We start from the raw sequence: 22,751 nt of genomic DNA, 5'->3' as shown, positions 1-22,751 counted from the left end.
TCTTTATTAATTTTTTATTCAATTCGCTGATCGCTGTACTGGCACCTGGCTGCTTTCCTCTCTCTCCGTCGTCTGTGTATCGCGTTTATGAACTCTAAAATACTGTCTATAATTTGAAGTTATATATATCAACCAGAATATCTGTCCACTACAAGAAAGCCATAGTCGCTGATGTCTCAAAACACCGGTCACATCCCTTTACCCTCAGATGTCACAATGCAACCCTATCAAACTTGCGATATTCTAAAATCTCCTGATCAAATTACCGAAGCAACGAGGGATTTTGTTGTCACATTTGATCCTCGAGTAAATCAGGAGCCCTCATCTGGTACAAATTTATTTCTTATTTGTTATGGTTTCTAATTCTCTCCTCGTCCATAAGAATTGCTCGTCTAGTTGATTGCCTCGTGCAACAATTTAGCCATTGGTCACGACGCTTGAAGTGTACAGGATGCCGCCTCATGATTATCCTGATACTTACTGCGCTTTGTGCATCCGTTTTGACTTTCTTTGTGCCGCGTACATGCGTTCCTTTTCTGACTCTATTTTTCTTTGGTACCCTCAGAAATGTCCCTATTGCAGGCGCTGACGAGAATTATCGAGAGGCTCTTTGACCGCGATGCACCCGATCCTATTATAGTTCAAAACATGAAAAGCGAAATGTTTGTTTCTATTTCAGTCCTGTGTGGACATCCGTATATTCAGAGTTTGACGACCGATGCCGAATTAGTGGTGAAGGCGGCCTGCGCCTCCGAAAAGGTGGTGGTGGACGTGGAAAATTATATTATCAAGCCAATGTATAAGATCGAGCGCAAGACCGTAATCTTGCGCGAAATGCCGCCAGAAGCTGACGAACAGGTATGTGCGCGGAAACATATGAACGGGGCCGAGTTACAGAGTAAGGGAGACTTCTTCTCGTTGAGTAGGGGATGGCTTTTTTTCTGACCTTTATTTTTCTTTTTTTTGTCTGGGAAATGTGGAAAATGGCCGTCAATGGAAGTTTATCAGAGGGCTTTTCAACACATCTGGGCCTCACATAAAGGCCATTAACAAGGTCATTGACAACATATGGTTTGTGTCTTTTGAATCTGAGCCGAAGATGCTCGAGGCATTTTTCGAAGTAAAAAAGAACAAAATCAACAATAGGCCTATTCAAGTTCGTGTCAAGTCTGAAAATTTGCTTAGGGCTACGTAAGTTTCGCCAAGCGAAGAAAATAGAGGGGCATTTTTGGACACGCTGAGAATTCTCGTCATTTTTTCTGAAGGCCGCTTATCCGAGCTGTCTCCGAATCAGGGAGGGAGAACAAGCGGCAGCGTAAAAGCAGAATTGGCGTTGTTTCCAAGTCTGACAAACATTTCGTTTCCTCCGTATTCGTTTTGAAAATTTGACTCTTCAGTTTTTCTTTCCTCTATGCAAAATTTACAGCGCGAATTCTAACCACTTTTATCTCTGTTCTGTAGTCAATATCCAGGTGCCGATGCAATCCACGCATTCCACAATTACAGATACTGGCCATCACATCCAGTCTATCCCGCTCAAGTTCCTTACTTCTGCCCAGATTACAATCATGCCGCCGATGGTCACCCGACACCGTGTGCATTGCCACACGCCTATTTCCCCGCTTCCCAATTCAACCTGCCTCGTAAAACGCATTTGCTACAGGCAAAAAAAAAAAATTCTCAGTCTGGCGGAAATCAAACAACACAAAACACTGTAAAACGCTCTCTCAGTACTTCGGAGCTTTCCGGAAATCCTTCAAAGCCAAATCCCGGAAATCACTCTAAAGGCAATTTTGGTCCATCAAATCGCTTCCCGCGACGCAAGAACATCAACTCTACCCACAAACTCAATGCAAACCACAACAACTCAGGACGAAACCGAATCAGGCCAGACGCCAAAAAAGACTCACAAAAGACCAATACCTCGTCCCAAAATAACGATCGCCTTATCGCTCTGAGCTTAGCACCATCTAATTTTCCTCCCTTAGCCAGCTGTCGCGAATCAAAGACTCCCTCCGTCAGTCAGCAACCCTTGCACAAATCGTCACTCACCGAGCAAACAAAAATCGCCAATGTGCCAAATCCTGCCGACGTCCTACCCAATCATGACAACAATACTTCGCTGGATAGTCTCGTGTCGAACCTGCAAATTCAACCAAAGCAAGTCTCCCCTAAACATCACCCCAGCCAGCAGTCTACATGTACTCAAAACACTACATCGACGACGATAAGTTCGGAAAGTTCCTCCGCCCGCAACCACCAACTTCCACCTCCCGCCACCTCTCAATCACAAAATAAAAGTTCAGAATCTGCCTCAAATGCATCCCAACATTTCACTGCCTCTCCCCCCTGTCCTCAATCCTCTTCAAATCTCCAATCCCAACATCTCAGAAATAGCACCCGGCCCAATCTTCCCATCCAATCCTGGGCTGAATTACTTAGATCTAGCGTAAACGACACAACGAATCTCGACAACATTTCCTCAAACTGACCTCCTCTCCTAAAAACCTAACAGATAATTTCATCACCCCCCTTGCTACAATAAACCTCTAAAAAAATTAAAAACCATTTTTCTAATATTTGCTCCGTCTTGAATGACAGTTGAAGTATCGTAATTAACTCTAAAGCGCCGAGCTATCCCAAATAGTTCAGCCAATCACGGCGCGGGGTACAGAACTTATATGCTTGACCATACACAAGTGTATCACCTTACTATGTGAACTAACCAATGAAACCGTCCGAAATACAAGGGACTTCTCCCGCTTCAAGACTGGTGCACAGGTGACAGGTGTAGGGTTCCCCGCCAGATGCGACATGTTCAGTGTAACAAGCTCAGATTTTTGAACGCTAAAAAAATATACATTTGACAGAAGGTTAATCGAATTAGTGAAAAATCAAATGCTCTCTGAATGCAAACACGCAGTCAGCGCATATTTATTTGGACCATTCAAGCGCTACGAGGACGCTTTATTGAAAGAAGAATTAACGTGGTTTTCGCGGGAGAAAAATTCAGAGAAGAGCAAAACTCTTTGTATTTAAGGTGTGCGATAAGCCACTGTTGGAGCGGAAGATAAAAATGAGCGTGTGGCTGCGCTCTTTTGAGTTACTTTTCATCACTTTGAAATCCTGAACAGAATTTTTTGCAGCCAGTATGCACATAATTTTCGGATAGGAAGACGAATCATGGATTCACAAATATTGTAGGACAATTTATCACAAAGAATCAGATAGGCTATCAACATGTTGAATCAGTCTTGAAATGAACCAAATTTATCATTATGTAAATATATTTGTTTCTATAGTGTTCATGATAATATTTAAAATCAAATATAATGTAAGTTTTTCGTCTATTGAATAGTTAATTAAAATAAAACACAATGTAAGTTTTTCGTTTTTGAATAGTTAATTAAAACACAATGTAAGTTTTTCGTTTTTAATATTTAAATAAAATCAAATACAAACGTTTCATTTTTGAATAATATTTAACTAAAATCAAATACAATATTTTTTCAAATTTTTTTTAAATGAATTGTATTATTATTAAAATCTATTTATTTTTGTAGCGTTCATAATAATACTTAACTATCAAATAAATTAGTCATAAATTTAATTAAAAAAAATGCTTAATATATATCTATATTATATCAAATAATAATATGAATAATTTTATTAATAACATGATATGTATATAATATTAATAATAGTTTGAATTATCCAGATATATCACTTTCTAGGAAGTCATTATTAATATTATATAATTATTGTTAATCCTTATTTATATATATTATTTATAATAATTAAAGGACATCTCAATATATCGTTTTATATTATATTATTTACATAATATAACATTTATAAACTCTAATATTTACAATTCCTTAATTATAATATAATATTCTGTTCATTGTCTTTTTCAATTTATTTTTCATAATTATATCTAATATAATATATATTCATCACATAGATTAATATATCATATTATATTATATATAATTATTTATCCTATTTAATCTAGCCTTATTTTTTATATTTCTAGTTTTATATGCTTCCAACTATTAATAGATTATATATATATAAATATATATATATAACCATATAAAGATTTTAGCTTTATATCATTAAATTTTCATTTAAATATATTACCAATTATCTTATATTATTGTTCCTCTCGTACTAAATAATATTACTATTAAAATAGGATTATATTGTATACACCTGTAGGTTAAAACTAACCTGTCTCACGACGGTCTGAACCCAGCTCACGTTCCCTTTTATTGGGTGAACAATCCTACACTTTTTGAATTCTGCTTCACAATGATAGGAAGAGCCGACATCGAAGGATCAAAAAGCAACGTCGATATGAACTCTTGGCTGCCACAAGCCAGTTATCCCTGTGGTAACTTTTCTGACACCTCTGAAGGGAAGGATTTAAGTTTATATAATCCATATATAATATATAGATTATATTTATCCATTTAAAAAATATGGTTTCAAAGGATCTTTAGGCCCAACTTTCATTTATATATTATTCTTACTTAAAATAATATTCAAATAAACATTTACCCTTATATTCTACATAAGATTTCTTTTCTTATTGAGTTTATCTTTGGACACCTGTGTTATATTTTAACAGATGTGCCGCCCCAGCCAAACTCCCCATTAAAATAATTTTAATGATATTTAGATTATGATGCATAATTTATAAAATCTATACAATTATAAATTGTATTATCTATATTACATTTAATTAAAAAAATAATAATTATAGTGGTATTTCATTGACGTTATGACAATAAATATGCCACAACTCCCACCTATACTATACTAATTTTATTTTTTTAAGTATTTTAACTAGAGTCAAGCTCAACAGGGTCTTCTTTCCCCGCAGGTTATTTTTATAATATTTTATATATTTATATAAATAGTTATTTTTTATATATAATAAACATTTACCCAAGCCCGTTCCCTTGGCTGTTATTTCACTAGATTATTAATAGGGGACAGTAGGAATCTCGTTAATCCATTCATGCGCGTCACCAATTAAATGACGAGGCATTTGGGCTACCTTAAGAGAGTCATAGTTACTCCCCGCCGTTTACCCGAGCTTTATTAAATTTCTTTAATATTGACATTCTGAGCACTGGGCAGAAATCATATAATGTCATAAATATTATCTTATATCTATCATTATACTATGTTTTTAGTTAAACAGTCGGATTCTCTCGTTTTAGTAATCAGTTCTAATATAAGATATATATAATAATCAATATAGATTATTATATTGATCCATCAGAGCCAATCTTTCTCCCGAAGTTACAGATCTAATTTGCCGACTTCCCTTATTAATATTAATTCTATCGACTCAAAACGATTTTATCATAGGATACCTGATGCGGTTATCTGTACGTTCATTATTATATATTTTTAAATTATATATAAATCTAATTTTTACGAGTACAATACACAGTTAAATATTATTTTTTATAATATCATATATAGATTATATTGTTACATATATATATATAATATTACATATATAATATCTTCTATATAGTAAACAATTTTCTATTAATGATTAATATTCTATTGTCTACATTTATATTTATACTAGTATAATATTATATATATATATTATAAAGAAAAGATAACTCTTTTTTAACGCTATATTATACTTTTTAGAATTTATATTTTCAGACATGTCACCACATAACTATAAACATTATATAGTGTGTAGTTATATTTTATATTATAGATATTAATGGTTAATTAATGTTAAAATTATTCCTTTCTTAATAAATACTTATATTTATTTTGGTTATATATTTATTTACTATATTGTTTATTAGGAACGACTAACTCTATATAGATTAACTTTATATAGAAACCATTATCCACTTCGGTCCTCATATATATATAATCAATATGATTATTGAATTTTTATTAGAGTATTTGCTACTATAACCAAGATCTGCTCTTAATATTTATTCATAATAAATCACTTTATTACTTTATATAAATATTAATGTCCTCCTACTAAGATTTATATAATTTGTTATAATAAATCTTGTAAAGAATCGATATTAATTATATATTAATATATATAATTATTAGTGATATACCAATAATTAATATATTAATAATATTAAACAAACATATAATATATAACTATATTATATTTAATTTGTCGATCACTTATGCGTTATCCATTTTAAGCACAATTTAATTCGGCAGGTATGTTGTTACACACTTCTTAGAGGATATCTACTTCCATAATCACCTTCCTGCTGTCTTTATTAAATCATAGCTTTTACCTTTATCAATATTCGATAAATTCATTTTAACATCTTATCTTTACTTATGGTTGATCCCATATAACCATATCTGCTTACCAAATCATGGCCAACTAGGTATAATACATATATATTACATATTTAAAGTTTGAGAATAGTTTAGAAATAATATTTATTCCTAACCGTATAATATAACCGAAGTCATATTATACATTAACTCTTATCATTTCTTTACCTCATAATACTAAATTATATATATATTAGATTTAATATAATATATATATATATAAATATTTATTATACCCGCTATCCTTAGAGATATTTCGGAGGAAACCAGCTACTAAATGGTTCGATTAGTCTTTCGCACCTATTCCCATATTATACAAGTGATTTGCACGTCAACATTGCTACGGTCATCCATTTTAATTTCTTAAAACTTCTACCTATACAGGAATAGTTCACCATCTTTCGGGTCCTAAAATTAAAACTATAAGTGATTTATTTTTTATATAAAAAAACTAAATCCTATAAACTGAATATTATTTTTCTATTTCTATATGTATATTTATTTTGACTAAATAATAATACTTGCTTTAATTTTAGACTCCTTGGTCCGTGTTTCAAGACGGTTATTATTAATATCATATCATTTATAATATATTATTATATATTTTTATTTAATATATAACATATTTTTATAGTATATTATTCTATATATATATATATAGAGAATAATATATTATATTAGATGATATCAATAACGTTAATTATATTAATAATTTCAAAGTCTATTTAACTCTCTTTTTTCAAAGTTCTTTTCATCATTCCCTCACGGTACTTTTTAAATATTCACTATCGGTCTCCTTTTATATATCATATTTAGTTTTAAGAGTAATCTATCTCTTTATATATATATTCAGAATATATATATATTTTATTAGATTTGCAATCTCAAACAAATCGACTCTTATTACAATAATCATATATATAATATGTATATATATAAAATTACAGGACTTTAACCTTATATTATTATTTTATTTCAAAATCAATTAATATTATATATACATTATTAAATAAATATTATTGTAACTAATATTACATTATTGATTATTTATTTATACTATTATTACTAATAGATATAATCAATTTCAATAATTGAACTTTTATCTACTTTCACTCGCCGTTACTAATAGAATCACATTTGTTTTCTTTTTTTATAACTTAACCTCCTCTTAGTAATATGCTTAAATTCAGAGGGTCATCTTAAATATTTCAAATATATCTCGTTATATCTATATATATATACAAATATATATATATGTATTATCTCTATATATATTTGTATATATATATATATAATTGAATATATCATAGATTTAATTATATAAAAGATTATATTTTATATAACATAATAATATATAATATATATATATTATAATATAATATTTGAAATATTTATACTATATATCTATATATGATATATAGTGCATTTCGCATTAGAGAACTTTATTATTCATATAAACTAATTGTTTATAACATATTTGTAATTCATAATAATATTATCGTATCTAACTACGCTCATCATCGTTTAAAAGGAACCAAGATATCCATTATTAATATATTTTTATTTTTATATTAAATATTATTTATTTATATATATCTTTTTATCATAAATATAGTTTATATAATTTATAGAATACTATATTATATATTTATTGTTTTTATTTTATAATTCTCTAATGATCCCTCCGCAGGTTCACCTACGGAGACCTTGTTACGACTTCTCCTTCCTCTAAATTATAAAATTCAAATTAATTTGTAATATAGTTATATAGAGGTACAGATATACATATATAACAAACTACTCCTTAATTTTCATCTCATAATCCAATCGGTAGGAGCGACGGGCGGTGTGTACAAAGGGCAGGGACTTAATCATCACATGTTGATGACATGTAATTACTAGGAATTCCTTGTTCAAGATTAATAATTACAATAATCTATCCCCAACTAATTAAATAACATTTTATATGCTCTTAGCTATATTTCATATAGCTATATTTAATTTATATATTAATATAATATTAATATATAAATCTGCTTATTAAATCATTCTCTTGTTATTATTGTAACACGCGTGCAGCCCAAGATATCAAAGGGCATCACAGACCTGTTATTGCGATACTTTTCAAATTACTTAATATTTGATCGTAATTAATCAAATATGATCTATTTTTTCATTATTATATATATATATAATATATATATAATAACTGAAAATACAACATATTTTTATCATCTCGTTCGTTATCGGAATTAACCTGACAAATCACTCCACCAACTAAGAACGGCCATGCACCACCACTTATGATATCAAGAAAGATCCTTTATTCGCTAATTATATTAATCTGTCAATCCTTTTCATATCCTACCTTGGTAAAATTTCCCGTGTTGAGTCAAATTAAGCCGCAAGTTCCACTCCTTGTTGTGCCCTTCCGTCAATTCCTTTAAGTTTCATTCTTGCTAACATACTCCCCCAAGAAATATAAATATTCAACGATTTCTCATCAAAATTCTTAATATATACATTTATCTTCTAATCCATATAGAACTATTAGATATTTTAATATATATCAAACCTTTAATTATCATCATTTACTGGATAAACTACGACGGTATCTAATCATCTTCGATCCTTATCCCTTCGTTCTTTATTGACAAAATTACTCTTATTAAATGCTTTCGCTTTAGTTTGTCTTGGTTGAATCATAGAATTTCACCTCTAGCCAACCAATACATCTAATCCCAATCATTTTCATTCATTATATACTTAAATCTATCATATACCTTAATTGTTACTCATATTTTGTATAAAACTTATTATTCCTTCAATCACTATAATTTAATTAAGGTATTATATTTATTAAATCTTTCTATATTTTATATCTAACTATTATAAATAATCAAATATAAACTATAAAAATATAAACTTCAACTACGAACTTTTTAACTTCAACAATTTTAATATACACTATTGGAGCTGGAATTACCGCGGCTGCTGGCACCAGACTTGCCCTCCAATTTAATATTCTAATTGTTATTTTAACTCATTATCATTAAAGCATATCTTGGTATAACCAAAATCACCTTTACGTCATTTCTCTACCTCTGTACATTTCTATAATATACATAATATTTGCATATTTATATATTATAGAAAATATTTACAATTGGGTAATTTACGCGCCTGCTGCCTTCCGTGGAAGTGGTAGCCATTTCTCAGGCTCCCTCTCCGGAATCAAACTCTAAATCCCCGTCACCCGTTATAACCTAGGTTAGCCTCTATCTAACCTACCATAGTTGATAGGGCAGATTCTCTTGTAATTACTCGTTTAAATAATTATAAACAATTTTCATACTTTCTATAATCTGCTTTTACACAGATTATATACTTTTTTGTTATTACTCACTTATTTCTAACAAAACTAATATAAATCATGTATTAGCCCTAGATTTCCTACGGTTATCCATATAATTTATAATTACTTAGATTAATTAAACTGCACTATTGAGCTGTCCGCAGTCTCGTTTTCTATAAATAAAAAACTTATACTTACACTTGCATGGCTTAATCATCGTGACAAGCATATAACTACTGGCAGGATCAACCAGGTAACTATATATATATATATCTAATATATCTTTTACTATATATTATTCATATTATATATATATATATTATATATAATATATTATAACTCATCTATAACTCATCTATAATAACTATTCTCTTTATTAATTTATAATAATAATATTAATTATTATTATCTTTTATATTCACAATATAAAATTATCATTATTATATATATTCATCTTATACAACTAGCTATATATATATAATTTATATTTCAATATCTTATATATTTTATAACATATTTATTAAATATAATTTTAATAATATAATATCAATTGATAAAAGTATACCTCTATATCACCATATCAGATATAATGTTTAGTTATATCTGAAATCGTTACCTTTTAGGTAAAAATAATTTTTTTAATCTATACTATAACAGTATACTTTTAACTCGATATAACGCTTTTTTTGTATATTTAACATTAATTTAAATATAACATTTTAATATGATAAAAATTACATTAAAAAAATTATGATATAAAGCTTTAATTACTTAATTCATTTTTACATATTTACACTGATTATTTTTTTTTGTTAATCTATAATTGGATTTTAAGGTTTCTCTACCCCCTTTTTTTCAATGATGTAATTGACCAGCTCCAAGCAGATATAGTAAACTAGACAAATCGTAGCACGGATGTCTTGTCATAAAAAACTAATTCGTCTATTTAAGATCTTCTTGGCACTGAGAAATACCCACTTCAAATAGTTTTTTTTTGCTATAGAGGAGGCAAAAAGACAAAAGTGTGTCACTCAATGTTGAAATTTATATATTTTTAATATAGCCGAGGTGCAACCGCGTTCACAAGAAAAATATAACTCTCATAAATAGAGAACAATTACATCGCTTTTTACACCATTTTTTGCTGGTTTAAAAACTAATGTAATATGTTTTGTGCGCCACCCTCATATCAGCAATTTTAAGCTACCTCCAACCTCTTATCCTTATAATACCTCTAGTCAGGTCCTATCTATGCTGGCACAAAAATGGAGCTATAGAAAGTATTTTCTTACAAATTTTACAATCGAAGAAGATACCTTTGCCGGAGAAAACTGGTCAACTATGAACAAAGAAACATTTAGGATTATATTTGAAAGTGCTGAAGAATAAAAACTAGTTATATTTAATATGTATAGATAACAAACTAGATAAAATGTTGAACAACATAGACAAAAAGATAATAATTCCCAAGGAAGCGGCAGAAATATGGCATAAGAATTCTTAGAAGCATACAAAGAAGAAATAGAAATTTTGGGAAAAAAGGTGGGAAAATAGATTAGCAGAAATGAGATTAAGTATTAAAAAAAGTGAGAGACTTACCAGAAAAGTTTAAGAATTAGACAGAACTAGATGAAAAATACATGAGAGAAATAAGAGAAGAGAAGCAGTGTTTGAATTAGAAGATGTTAATTTGACAAAAGTAATATAAAAATGGGAAGAAAAAAATTGTGGTTTAGAATACATAGAAAGAAAAAATTGATCTAGAGAAACAAACCCTAATCGTAACAAAAACACTAGAAAAAAGTAAAGTTGACATAAATACAAAAAGATGGGGATATAACAGAGCAGGCCAACCGTACCTAAAAAGAACTACAATAAAATAACTAAGATGCTTTAGATGCCGAATGCCAGGGTATTAAATCTCAGATTACTAGTTTGAAAAGGATCCAAGAGTATTCTAGGTAAACGGACATTCACTAAGAGATAAATCTCCAGTTGGAAAAGAATATAGTTCCAAATGAAAGCCACATTGAAAATGAATTAAATAACTAATAGAGAAAGGCTTCCCACAAGAAATTTTTCTATTATATGGGAGAAGAAGAACTTAACACTACTGATACCAATTTGAAGGATCAGGAGGAGGAGAGGATATTGTCGAAGACGTATCAACCTGGACCATCCACATATACAATTTCTATTAAAAATAAAAAAAATTCACGAATGTCCAATCATCTGAAATACGTTGGCAAAAGTCCAGTGAAAGTTCAATACCCATCTGCAAACTGTCAAAACAAGTTTATGTCTTACACCAACGAAGAGTTTATCGTTACATCCATGGAAAGTTATGCGGACATAGCAAAATGTTTCGATAAGATGTACGAATGTGATAAACACTATGAAGAGTATACACAATCGAGTAAAATTAGATTGCAGCGAGGAAGACGCAGCTTGTAATCCACCTCGCTTCATGGGGTTAAAAAAGGTAAAAGAATTCCGCAATTAGTAACAAATTATGAAAAAAGTGTAGTCGTCGAAAATAAAAGCTTAGAAACAAATATTTCGGGTCAAAAGACAAAAAAGAAGGTTATGAAGAAAATCTGATTAATATTGATTATAGACAGGTCATGCAAGATAAGGGTGTTTTTAGTTTGAACAGTTATGGGATGTGAGCAGAACAAAAAACATGATTAGAAAAATATTTAGACAGGTTAGAAAAGGGTGATGTAACTGAAAGAATAAGAAGTCAGTATAATAGTACAATTAACCTATTCCACAAAATTGAAAGTGAAGATTCATAGAAATTACGATTGGTTACGGAGAGGTTAATAAGAGTTTCAATCTGTTCGGCGATCCTAAAATTATTTAATATAAAGACAGAGACAGGAATTTGAATATACTGTGAAAACTGGTTTGAAAAATACATACTCGACAACAACAATAGATATAGAAGTGAACAATTAATCAGCATTTGGTGACGACAAAGCAAGGTAGTTTATAGTGACAGGAACGCTGCTTTTTTGGCAGATGCACCTTTAATTGTTTTTTGATATATTACAAGGAATTCAATGTGATGGCATGTTGTTTTGATGACACCTTATATTTTGGTAATAATGGATGTCTTGGACCGATAGTTGAGGCGATAAAATGGCTACATGAGTTAAAAAACTAATCAAACAAGAAAAAAAGTGTTATAAATCAAAAGTTAAAATTTTTGGACCATATTTTAATTGAACCGGTAAAAAGAACTAGAAACCCTAAAATAAGGACAACCAATCATAAATAAAGAAAAATGGGAACAAAAGAGATTGGCATAATAATAATGTATTGTATAATTATGAACCATATAATATTAGCATATAACTGGCTTGATTGTGAAGAATATAATGATGAATTGAATGCATATAGTGTAGGAACAAGTCACAAGGATGCAACAGAAGAAATGGATGATTACTGCCAAGATCAACCTACACTATTTCGCTATTGTAACTGTTTACAATTTTTAGCTCAATTTGAAGCAGAGTATGGACTATTTGATCCAGATGACTATTTACATCAGAATTTATTTAATAGAAACATGGATTATATAAGAACAATAGAGGATTCATGGAATCAATGTAATAGCTGCTTGGCCGGAGAGACTAGCCATATTTAGTAATAAAATTATGAAAAAAAAATTATAGATAATATAAATCTCATATAGAATCAGTTCCTTTAGTATTAAACAAATTTTGACATGAAGTTACAAATTTTGGAAACAATATCAACAGTATTAGCATAATTAGAATAGATTATAATAGAAGATGTAATGGAACGATAGCTGAGGCGATAAAATGGCTACATGAGTTAAAAAACTAATCAAACAAGAAAAAAAGTGTTATAAATCAAAAGTTAAAATTTTTGGACCATATTTTAATTGAACCGGTAAAAAGAACTAGAAACCCTAAAATAAGGACAACCAATCATAAATAAAGAAAAATGGGAACAAAAGAGATTGGCATAATAATAATGTATTGTATAATTATGAACCATATAATATTAGCATATAACTGGCTTGATTGTGAAGAATATAATGATGAATTGAATGCATATAGTGTAGGAACAAGTCACAAGGATGCAACAGAAGAAATGGATGATTACTGCCAAGATCAACCTACACTATTTCGCTATTGTAACTGTTTACAATTTTTAGCTCAATTTGAAGCAGAGCATGGACCATTTGATCCAAATTATCATTCACATCAAGATATGTTTAATAGAAACATGGATTATATAAGAACAATAGAGGATTCATGGAATCAATGTAATAGCTGCTTGGCCGGAGAGACTAGCCATATTTAGTAATAAAATTATGAAAAAAAAATTATAGATAATATAAATCTCATATAGAATCAGTTCCTTTAGTATTAAACAAATTTTGACATGAAGTTACAAGTTTTGGAAACAATATCAACAGTATTAGCATAATTAGAATAGATTATAATAGAAGATGTAATGGAACGATAGCTGAGGCGATAAAATGGCTACATGAGTTAAAAAACTAATCAAACAAGAAAAAAAGTGTTATAAATCAAAAGTTAAAATTTTTGGACCATATTTTAATTGAACCGGTAAAAAGAACTAGAAACCCTAAAATAAGGACAACCAATCATAAATAAAGAAAAATGGGAACAAAAGAGATTGGCATAATAATAATGTATTGTATAATTATGAACCATATAATATTAGCATATAACTGGCTTGATTGTGAAGAATATAATGATGAATTGAATGCATATAGTGTAGGAACAAGTCACAAGGATGCAACAGAAGAAATGGATGATTACTGCCAAGATCAACCTACACTATTTCGCTATTGTAACTGTTTACAATTTTTAGCTCAATTTGAAGCAGAGTATGGACTATTTGATCCAGATGACTATTTACATCAGAATTTATTTAATAGAAACATGGATTACACAAGACAAATAGAGTGTTCATGGAATCAATGTAATAGCTGCTTGGCCGGAGAGACTAGGCATATTTGGTAGCAAAATTATGAAAAAAAAATTATAGATAATATAAATCTCATATAGAATCAGTTCCTTTAGTATTAAACAAATTTTGACATGAAGTTACAAATTTTGGAAACAATATCAACAGTATTAGCATAATTAGAATAGATTATAATAGAAGATGTAATGGAACGATAGCTGAGGCGATAAAATGGCTACATGAGTTAAAAAACTAATCAAACAAGAAAAAAAGTGTTATAAATCAAAAGTTAAAATTTTTGGACCATATTTTAATTGAACCGGTAAAAAGAACTAGAAACCCTAAAATAAGGACAACCAATCATAAATAAAGAAAAATGGGAACAAAAGAGATTGGCATAATAATAATGTATTGTATAATTATGAACCATATAATATTAGCATATAACTGGCTTGATTGTGAAGAATATAATGATGAATTGAATGCATATAGTGTAGGAACAAGTCACAAGGATGCAACAGAAGAAATGGATGATTACTGCCAAGATCAACCTACACTATTTCGCTATTGTAACTGTTTACAATTTTTAGCTCAATTTGAAGCAGAGTATGGACCATTTAATCCAGATGACTATTTACATCAGAATTTATTTAATAGAAACATGGATTACACAAGACAAATAGAGTGTTCATGGAATCAATGTAATAGCTGCTTGGCCGGAGAGACTAGGCATATTTGGTAGCAAAATTATGAAAAAAAAATTATAGATAATATAAATCTCATATAGAATCAGTTCCTTTAGTATTAAACAAATTTTGACATGAAGTTACAAATTTTGGAAACAATATCAACAGTATTAGCATAATTAGAATAGATTATAATAGAAGATGTAATGGAACGATAGCTGAGGCGATAAAATGGCTACATGAGTTAAAAAACTAATCAAACAAGAAAAAAAGTGTTATAAATCAAAAGTTAAAATTTTTGGACCATATTTTAATTGAACCGGTAAAAAGAACTAGAAACCCTAAAATAAGGACAACCAATCATAAATAAAGAAAAATGGGAACAAAAGAGATTGGCATAATAATAATGTATTGTATAATTATGAACCATATAATATTAGCATATAACTGGCTTGATTGTGAAGAATATAATGATGAATTGAATATGTATAATACAGGAACAAGTCACAAGGATGCAACAGAAGAAATGGATGATTACTGCCAAGATCAACCTACACTATTTCGCTATTGTAACTGTTTACAATTTTTAGCTCAATTTGAAGCAGAGCATGGACCATTTGATCCAAATTATCATTCACATCAAGATATGTTTAATAGAAACATGGATTATATAAGAACAATAGAGGATTCATGGAATCAATGTAATAGCTGCTTGGCCGGAGAGACTAGGCATATTTGGTAGCAAAATTATGAAAAAAAAATTATAGATAATCCAAATCTCATATAGAATCAGTTCCTTTAGTATTAAACAAATTTTGACATGAAGTTACAAATTTTGGAAACAATATCAACAGTATTAGCATAATTAGAATCGATCATAATGCAGTTATTATTAGTAATAATTTAAAACAAAAAGAGGAAAGAGTAAAGAGAAAATTTAAGGATACAGAATATCTTGTTACAAATTTCACGGTCATAGACAGCAGACGAATTTTTTGAGGAGAACTGGTAGAATACCAAGAAAGGAAATTTCAGAGTGGTGTTTGAGAACTCTGAAGGGAGAAAACAAGTCAGGTTTAGTACATAGAAAAAATTGAACAAAATAAACGAGAAAGTAAATATATCATAAGGAAGTGTTAGAATTATGATATAAAAATTCGTGGAAGCGATGAAAAAGGGGAAATAGAAAAACTGGATGGAAAAGCGGATAAACTAGCGAAAGATATGAGATCAATGAGTATAAGAAAAGGTATTCATCTAAAAAATTTAAAAACTGGACCGAATTGAATAAGAAATTTATGGGATAAGTTATAGAAGTAGCCTTTAAAATAGAAGATATTAAGACAATGCGAACAATAGTAGTAGATAAATAGGCTGAAGGAAAAAATAATACAAAAAAATAGAGCTAGGAGAAAAAGTGCGTTGACTCTATCGAAAGTGTTTAAAAAAGTCAAGCAAAAAGATGAGGGTACAATATAACATGGCAATCATATTCAAGAAAAACAACAGGAGACCAACCTATATATTATAGATATCAAAGAATAGGATTCTATGCACCGCCAGACTGTAATCATATATGGAAACTTAGTCGATAATAGGTTGATAACGTAAAGTTAGAGCGAATAAAACAAAAAAGTGAAAAAAAGTTAAAACAGAATTAAACGTTACATTGTAACTAAAACAAATGACAATAAGATTTTTCAGAAAAAACTTTTCAACTATCTAGGAGGAGACAAGCTCAACATCATAAATAATAAATTTATGGTGGAGAAGAAGATAATGTCAAATACATACGGCCATAAATCACCAAATTGTATGATCTCTATTGGAACAAACAGGAAAAAAACCATGAAAGCCTAGTGATCTGAAATATATTTGCAAAGACCTAAAAGTCTAACTGTCCACCCACAATACAGCAAATAATCAAAGTTCAATCACATATCCAGAGATATGACTTGTATATGGCTGGGAAATTCCCTCTAGATTTCTCCTCAAATAAGAAAACACTCCTTCCAGTCAAAAAAATGTAAAATTTTTTGGTCTTGAAAGAGCATAAACTTATAGTTAGATTTTAAAAGAATGGACAAGACAAACACGAAAAAGAGTAAATTATTGAAGATAAATTAGGTGAAGGTGTAGGAGGAAAAAATGTTTGGGCCAACTGAATTAGAAAAAGCATGTATAATAAAGAGAACAATAAGTGGCTACAATAATCCGATCAATTTAGTACTTGAAAAAGTGAAAGCCCATGGAAAATAACAATAATTTATAGATCGATTATAGCAAATCACTCAAATTCTTTTGCATTATCTTTAGCATTGAATAAATTGACAATTACCGAACATACTATTGATACGCGTTCATTGAGTTCTCTAAGAGATGTGTATTAGTGCATACTAATGAGCGAAAGAGTAAAGAGCTATGTAGCATTTAGTAATAACAGAGTAAAACAGCTTACACAGTCATGAATGCCATTTAGTTTAGTATAGATGCCCTCAAGTGAGTTTAATGTTTTTGATGAACATGTTAGAAGTTCAGTTTGATGATTTGTTTTCGTATTCTGATGATGTCTTAATTTGTGAGAATAAAGAAAGAAGATCTTTTGAATTAAGAAATAGCATTATAAAGTTGAATTAATTAAAATTAAACGAAAAAAGTGCTATAAATCCGCAAAGAAAAGCTAAAATTTCAGATTGTATTTCAGTCGAAGTAATAGAAAGGACTGAGAAAACTAAAAACGATTAATTTTAAAAATGGTGAATAAAACAATAGAAATAAACAAGATTGGTGTAATGATAGCATATTGTATAATTATGAACAATATAATATCAGCATATAACTGGCTTGATTGTGAAGAATATAGTGCTGAATTGAATCCGCTGGATGTAGAAGTAACTTACCTTGATGCAACAGAAGAAATGGATGATTACTGCCAAGATCAACCTACACTATTTCGCTATTGTAACTGTTTACAATTTTTAGCTCAATTTGAAGTAGAGCATGGACCATTTGATCTAGATGACTATTTACATCAGAATTTATTTAATAGAAACATGGATTATACAAGACAAATAGAGGGTTCATGGAATCAATGTAATAGCTGCTTGGCCGGAGAGACTAGCCATATTTGGTAATAAAATTATGAAAAAAAAATTATAGATAATATAAATCTCATATAGAATCAGTTCCTTTAGTATTAAACAAATTTTGACATGAAGTTACAAATTTTGGAAACAATATCAACAGTATTAGCATAATTAGAATCGATCATAATGCAGTTATTATTAGTAATAATTTAAAACAAAAAGAGGAAAGAGTAAAGAGAAAATTTAAGGATACAGAATATCTTGTTACAAATTTCACGGTCATAGACAGCAGACGAATTTTTTGAGGAGAACTGGTAGAATACCAAGAAAGGAAATTTCAGAGTGGTGTTTGAGAACTCTGAAGGGAGAAAACAAGTCAGGTTTAGTACATGTAGAAGGTATACGAATGCATTGGGTTGTGATTGGTTGGGTACAATAGGAAGGAGTTTAGAGTAAAAAGGTTGTAAAAGCATAGATGAAAAGATCATGAAATAAAAAACTAAATGCGATCCGATGGGAAAAAAGTTGCAGGCTATGGTGATAAAGAAAATGAGATAGATGATGGAACTTTTTAAAATGCCGAAAGAGAAGAAAAACTCGACAAAATTTAACAACAGTCGATAACGCAAATTGAAATAAAAATTTATCTGAATAACGACTAGTCTTTGACATTCAGGTTTTTTGTAACATCAGTAATAAACCAACTTTGGCGTTAAACAGTTTAGAAGCTTTTATGACCCTATATTGGTACCAGCAATATCGGGTGTAGCGAGAGGGGGAGGATTGAAGGAGTGAATTCTTGGAGGGGGATGGCTACACTACAGAGAGCACCAAGGGTCTGTTTAGATGTACCGGTAAATGTCACTTGCGATTGTGCGCGTGAGTTTGGGTTTTTCGTTGATTTGAAAGACAGACGTTAGAGAGTCTTGGTAGAGAGGTGCATGAGGGGGTATTTAGCATTCAACGGTAGCTGCGCAAGACAGTTTATGTGGACAGAAGCGGTTGAATGCACTGAATGCATTTGAGTTTTCGATCGATACGTTAGAAGAAATCCAGCGTTAGAGAGGTTGAAAGAGTTTGGATTAGTGAGAAAAGGAGTGCTTCGAATTTGGTTAGAGGAGTTTTTGAGGCACGTTGTTGGAAAGAGTCAAGGTGTCAGACGAAGTGGTTGAAGACAGAATTGTTGAGAATACGTTTAAGAAGTCTCAGACAAACATTGGGACCATTACGGACACCGTAGCATTTGTGCGCCTCAGATAGGAGAGACTGAGAAAGCGGTTATCGAGGTGAGTTTAAGAAAAAAATAAGCTTATTATAGGCTAGCGAAGAAAGGAGAAAGAGCTGTGTGAATGCCAGGAGCGGAAGAATCAAGACGTTCGCAGGACACATTGGACTGCGGTTGACAGAGGTTTAGAAGGAAACGTAATAATTGGACAAGAAGGATCACTGAAAGAAGGGGGAAGGTCGACGAAAAAAAAGCCAATGTGGTTGTATCGGGGAAAATTGAGGGGCAGGTTAGATGGCAGAGAAATAGAATGATACGCGGACGGCAGGGGTGCGGCAGGAATTGACAGAGAACAAGAAAATAGAGAGGTTGCGAGCATAAGTACACATATCGTTAAGACAGGTGCAGAGGTTAAAATGGGTTGCGCAAGAACGTGAGAAAAACCCCACGGGTAGAGGTGACAGAAGACGATGAAACTGTAACAGCGAGAAGTTGTACTGGATGAAAGGGTGCGCTGATGGAGCGTGTCGATTGCAGGGAAAGGATGCGTGCGAAGGAGTGAGAGTCGCGCGGATAAATAAGGGGTCGCACCATGTCAAAAGGAGATACTAAGATGTGCGGATATAAGAACAGAGAAGTTTCGTGAAGTGTAGACTAGAGGGGCAATGGTGAGAAAACAGGATCAAAAGTAATTAAAATAGTCAGTAAAAGAATGTGGAACGTCATAGTGGCAATAGCAGCAGACAAGTGTACTTGATAGAAGCGGAGGGACGACTTTAGGGACGAAGCTGCAGGGAACAGAAAAGAATGAGATGTGGTAATTTTTCGGACGAGAAAAACCGCCCGTAACGGTAGTCTTAGTGTTCAGAGGACTTGTGTCTTCAAAACAATATTAGGAACAGGAGCTTAGATTACCAATGCTAGCAACGAGAACAGCGGCGCTCACAACAACATATCTGTATAAAAAGAGAGGGCAAATCAGAAGAAGCTAGAGCAGATAAAGACCTGTGAAGCTTATCGTGCGTGGGTATTCTTCAGACAGGAAAACAGACACAAAAACGGGAAAAAAAAAAGTGGCCCCTAGATGGCTTGAGTCAAATGAGGCTATTTTTAGAAACTTTGTAGTCAGGGTTTGACTGTCCAAATAACGGATAAACAGTGAATTCTTTTCATAGCAGAAAAGAGTGTGGGAACTAGATGTTCGAGAATACGTCATCATATAGGGGCGAGGCTGAGAAAATTAGTGAGTCGAGCGCTTCTTGGCTAGGTTCAGATACATCGTCAATATGGTTGCGAATGTCGAAAGTATTCTTTGGTCTCAATATGGCGCGTACAGCAAGTTCGGTTGCGCTCGATTGAGTTTGACAGCATAGAGCTGAAGAGATGATGGGAAGAGCTAGATATCCGCGGCTGCTTGTCACGAGGCGCGCGCACTTTTTTTGAATAAAGGCTGACGGGTGCTGCATGCGAGGGGGGCCGACGAGAGAGGTGAGCGTGCAAGGTACGTAGGGCTGCTCCATTTTAGAAGGGGTCACTCAAGGGCAACGGAGGAGAGCGTTTTTTTCACTTCTGAACGCCAGTTATGCGACTTTAGCATGATACGAACGTATGTGCAGGTAATGTGTGTATGATTGCACAGCTCCTTGACAAAAACTCTTTCGCTACACATCATTTTCAGTTGTGCATCTCACTGCCAAATATTTCTATATATCGCATTCGGACAACGTCATATTGAGGGTGAATGCAGGAGAGAGACACATCCTTCGACTTTCAAAAAATATGATTAGGCCCATGTATCTCTCTTTGAAATTCTCTTTTTTTTTTTAATAGACAGAACGATTTTTTGCAAATTATTCAGAATTGTATTGTGGTGTATATTTGTTATAAATATGCGTACAATGTTTTCTGTGACTTCAGCTTCCAAAAATGATATTAACGGATAGGACAGTTTCTTGTAGGTGTAGCTTTTTATAGGTTACTTGATACGGTCGTTTCCTAGTGCCGTCAATGAGGGATTATTTATTTACAGGCACACCCCTCACTTTGTAATACTTGCTCTACAGTTCTGAAATCACATTAAGATATCCGCAAAGCTCTATTAGATCAAACCTTTAGAGACGTCTAAATATCACTGTATCGGCTTTACGATATACACAGAGTACACGGAGGAACTAAGCTCTCAAAAATGCATATTCAGCATGTTCTTTTCCTCCGTTTCAGGTTCGGTTGACTGCTCTCTCCCTCGCACCATGTTCATCATCATCCAGAGTGTTCGTTTGTATTTATCAATAAGGTCCTTTCTGTTTCAATTATACAAAAGAATGCAAAAACTTTTTATTTCAGTGTCTGAGGAATCGCATTATGTACTGACATCGCTCGAAGCTGGAATTCCAAGAGAGGTATACCTAGTTACCTCTAAAAGGGCTTTGCACAGGGCTCGCTTTTTTTGAAGGCAACTCCAATTTATCATAGCTATTTTCCTGACCTTCTAAGACAAAATCCAGTTTCTCTTTTATATCTTTAAACACAAGATGAATGTATTCTACAAGCCGCATCGCGCCATGGCTTTTCAGCTTATGATAGAGCTCAACTGTTTGATCAAGAGTGCCGGATAATGTAGAAAGAAATTGAGGAAGCTGATAATCGTTACTGATTCCTGGATCCCCGTGCTCATTCGAATATTCTTCTTCACATGAAAAACTACCTTTGGTGCATTCATTTAAGTCTTCTAATGATTCAACTTCATCCATTTCATCGCTATCACCACACTTTTCCGTTATCTGTGCATTTCCAATTGTTGTTTCCTTATATACAATGAAATCATCATCTGACAAATTCAAAATTTTATCAGCGCCCGTCATCTTTGCTTCTTCTCTGGCCACGTTTTCAGTCTCTTCAGCAACTTTCTGATCAAGTAGCTGCTCATTTTTAACCAAGTCCTTATTCGGTGTTACAGAAGCCAATAATTCTAACATTGTTTTTGACGAAGTTTTGGGCTTGTCTGACCGCGGTAAACCACGTTTGTCAGTTATTTCTTCAGGTCGAACCGCCGCCTCAAGTGACCTACCATT

General features: G+C 31.6%; 1 protein-coding gene across 1 annotated transcript; it reads left to right on the top strand.

The window, feature by feature from the left end:
* Nucleotides 1-10: 10 nt before the first annotated feature.
* On the top strand, nt 11-2,564 carry LOC126319911 (la-related protein 4-like). The gene is made up of 4 exons (XM_049993612.1): nt 11-328; nt 566-858; nt 1,001-1,191; nt 1,462-2,564. The coding sequence occupies exons 1-4, from the start codon at nt 172-174 to the stop codon at nt 2,489-2,491; spliced, it is 1,671 nt and encodes a 556-aa protein (XP_049849569.1). The 5' UTR covers nt 11-171; the 3' UTR covers nt 2,492-2,564.
* Nucleotides 2,565-22,751: the final 20,187 nt, after the last annotated feature.

This window comes from Schistocerca gregaria, unplaced genomic scaffold (assembly GCF_023897955.1).
Source record: "Schistocerca gregaria isolate iqSchGreg1 unplaced genomic scaffold, iqSchGreg1.2 ptg000691l, whole genome shotgun sequence".
NCBI classification, from domain to species: domain Eukaryota; kingdom Metazoa; phylum Arthropoda; class Insecta; order Orthoptera; family Acrididae; genus Schistocerca; species Schistocerca gregaria.
This window is presented reverse-complemented; position numbering and strand designations above follow the sequence as displayed.

What these genes read in the sequence shown, in the direction of transcription:
- LOC126319911 (XM_049993612.1), top strand. Translation starts at nt 172, where the DNA reads ATGTCTCAAAACACCGGTCACATCCCTTTACCCTCAGATGTCACAATG. An exon ending in CGCCAGAAGCTGACGAACAG is followed by an intron (nt 859 to 1,000) that starts GTATGTGCGCGG and finishes CGTCAATGGAAG; the next exon opens with TTTATCAGAGGGCTTTTCAA. An exon ending in GAAAATTTGCTTAGGGCTAC is followed by an intron (nt 1,192 to 1,461) that starts GTAAGTTTCGCC and finishes TCTGTTCTGTAG; the next exon opens with TCAATATCCAGGTGCCGATG.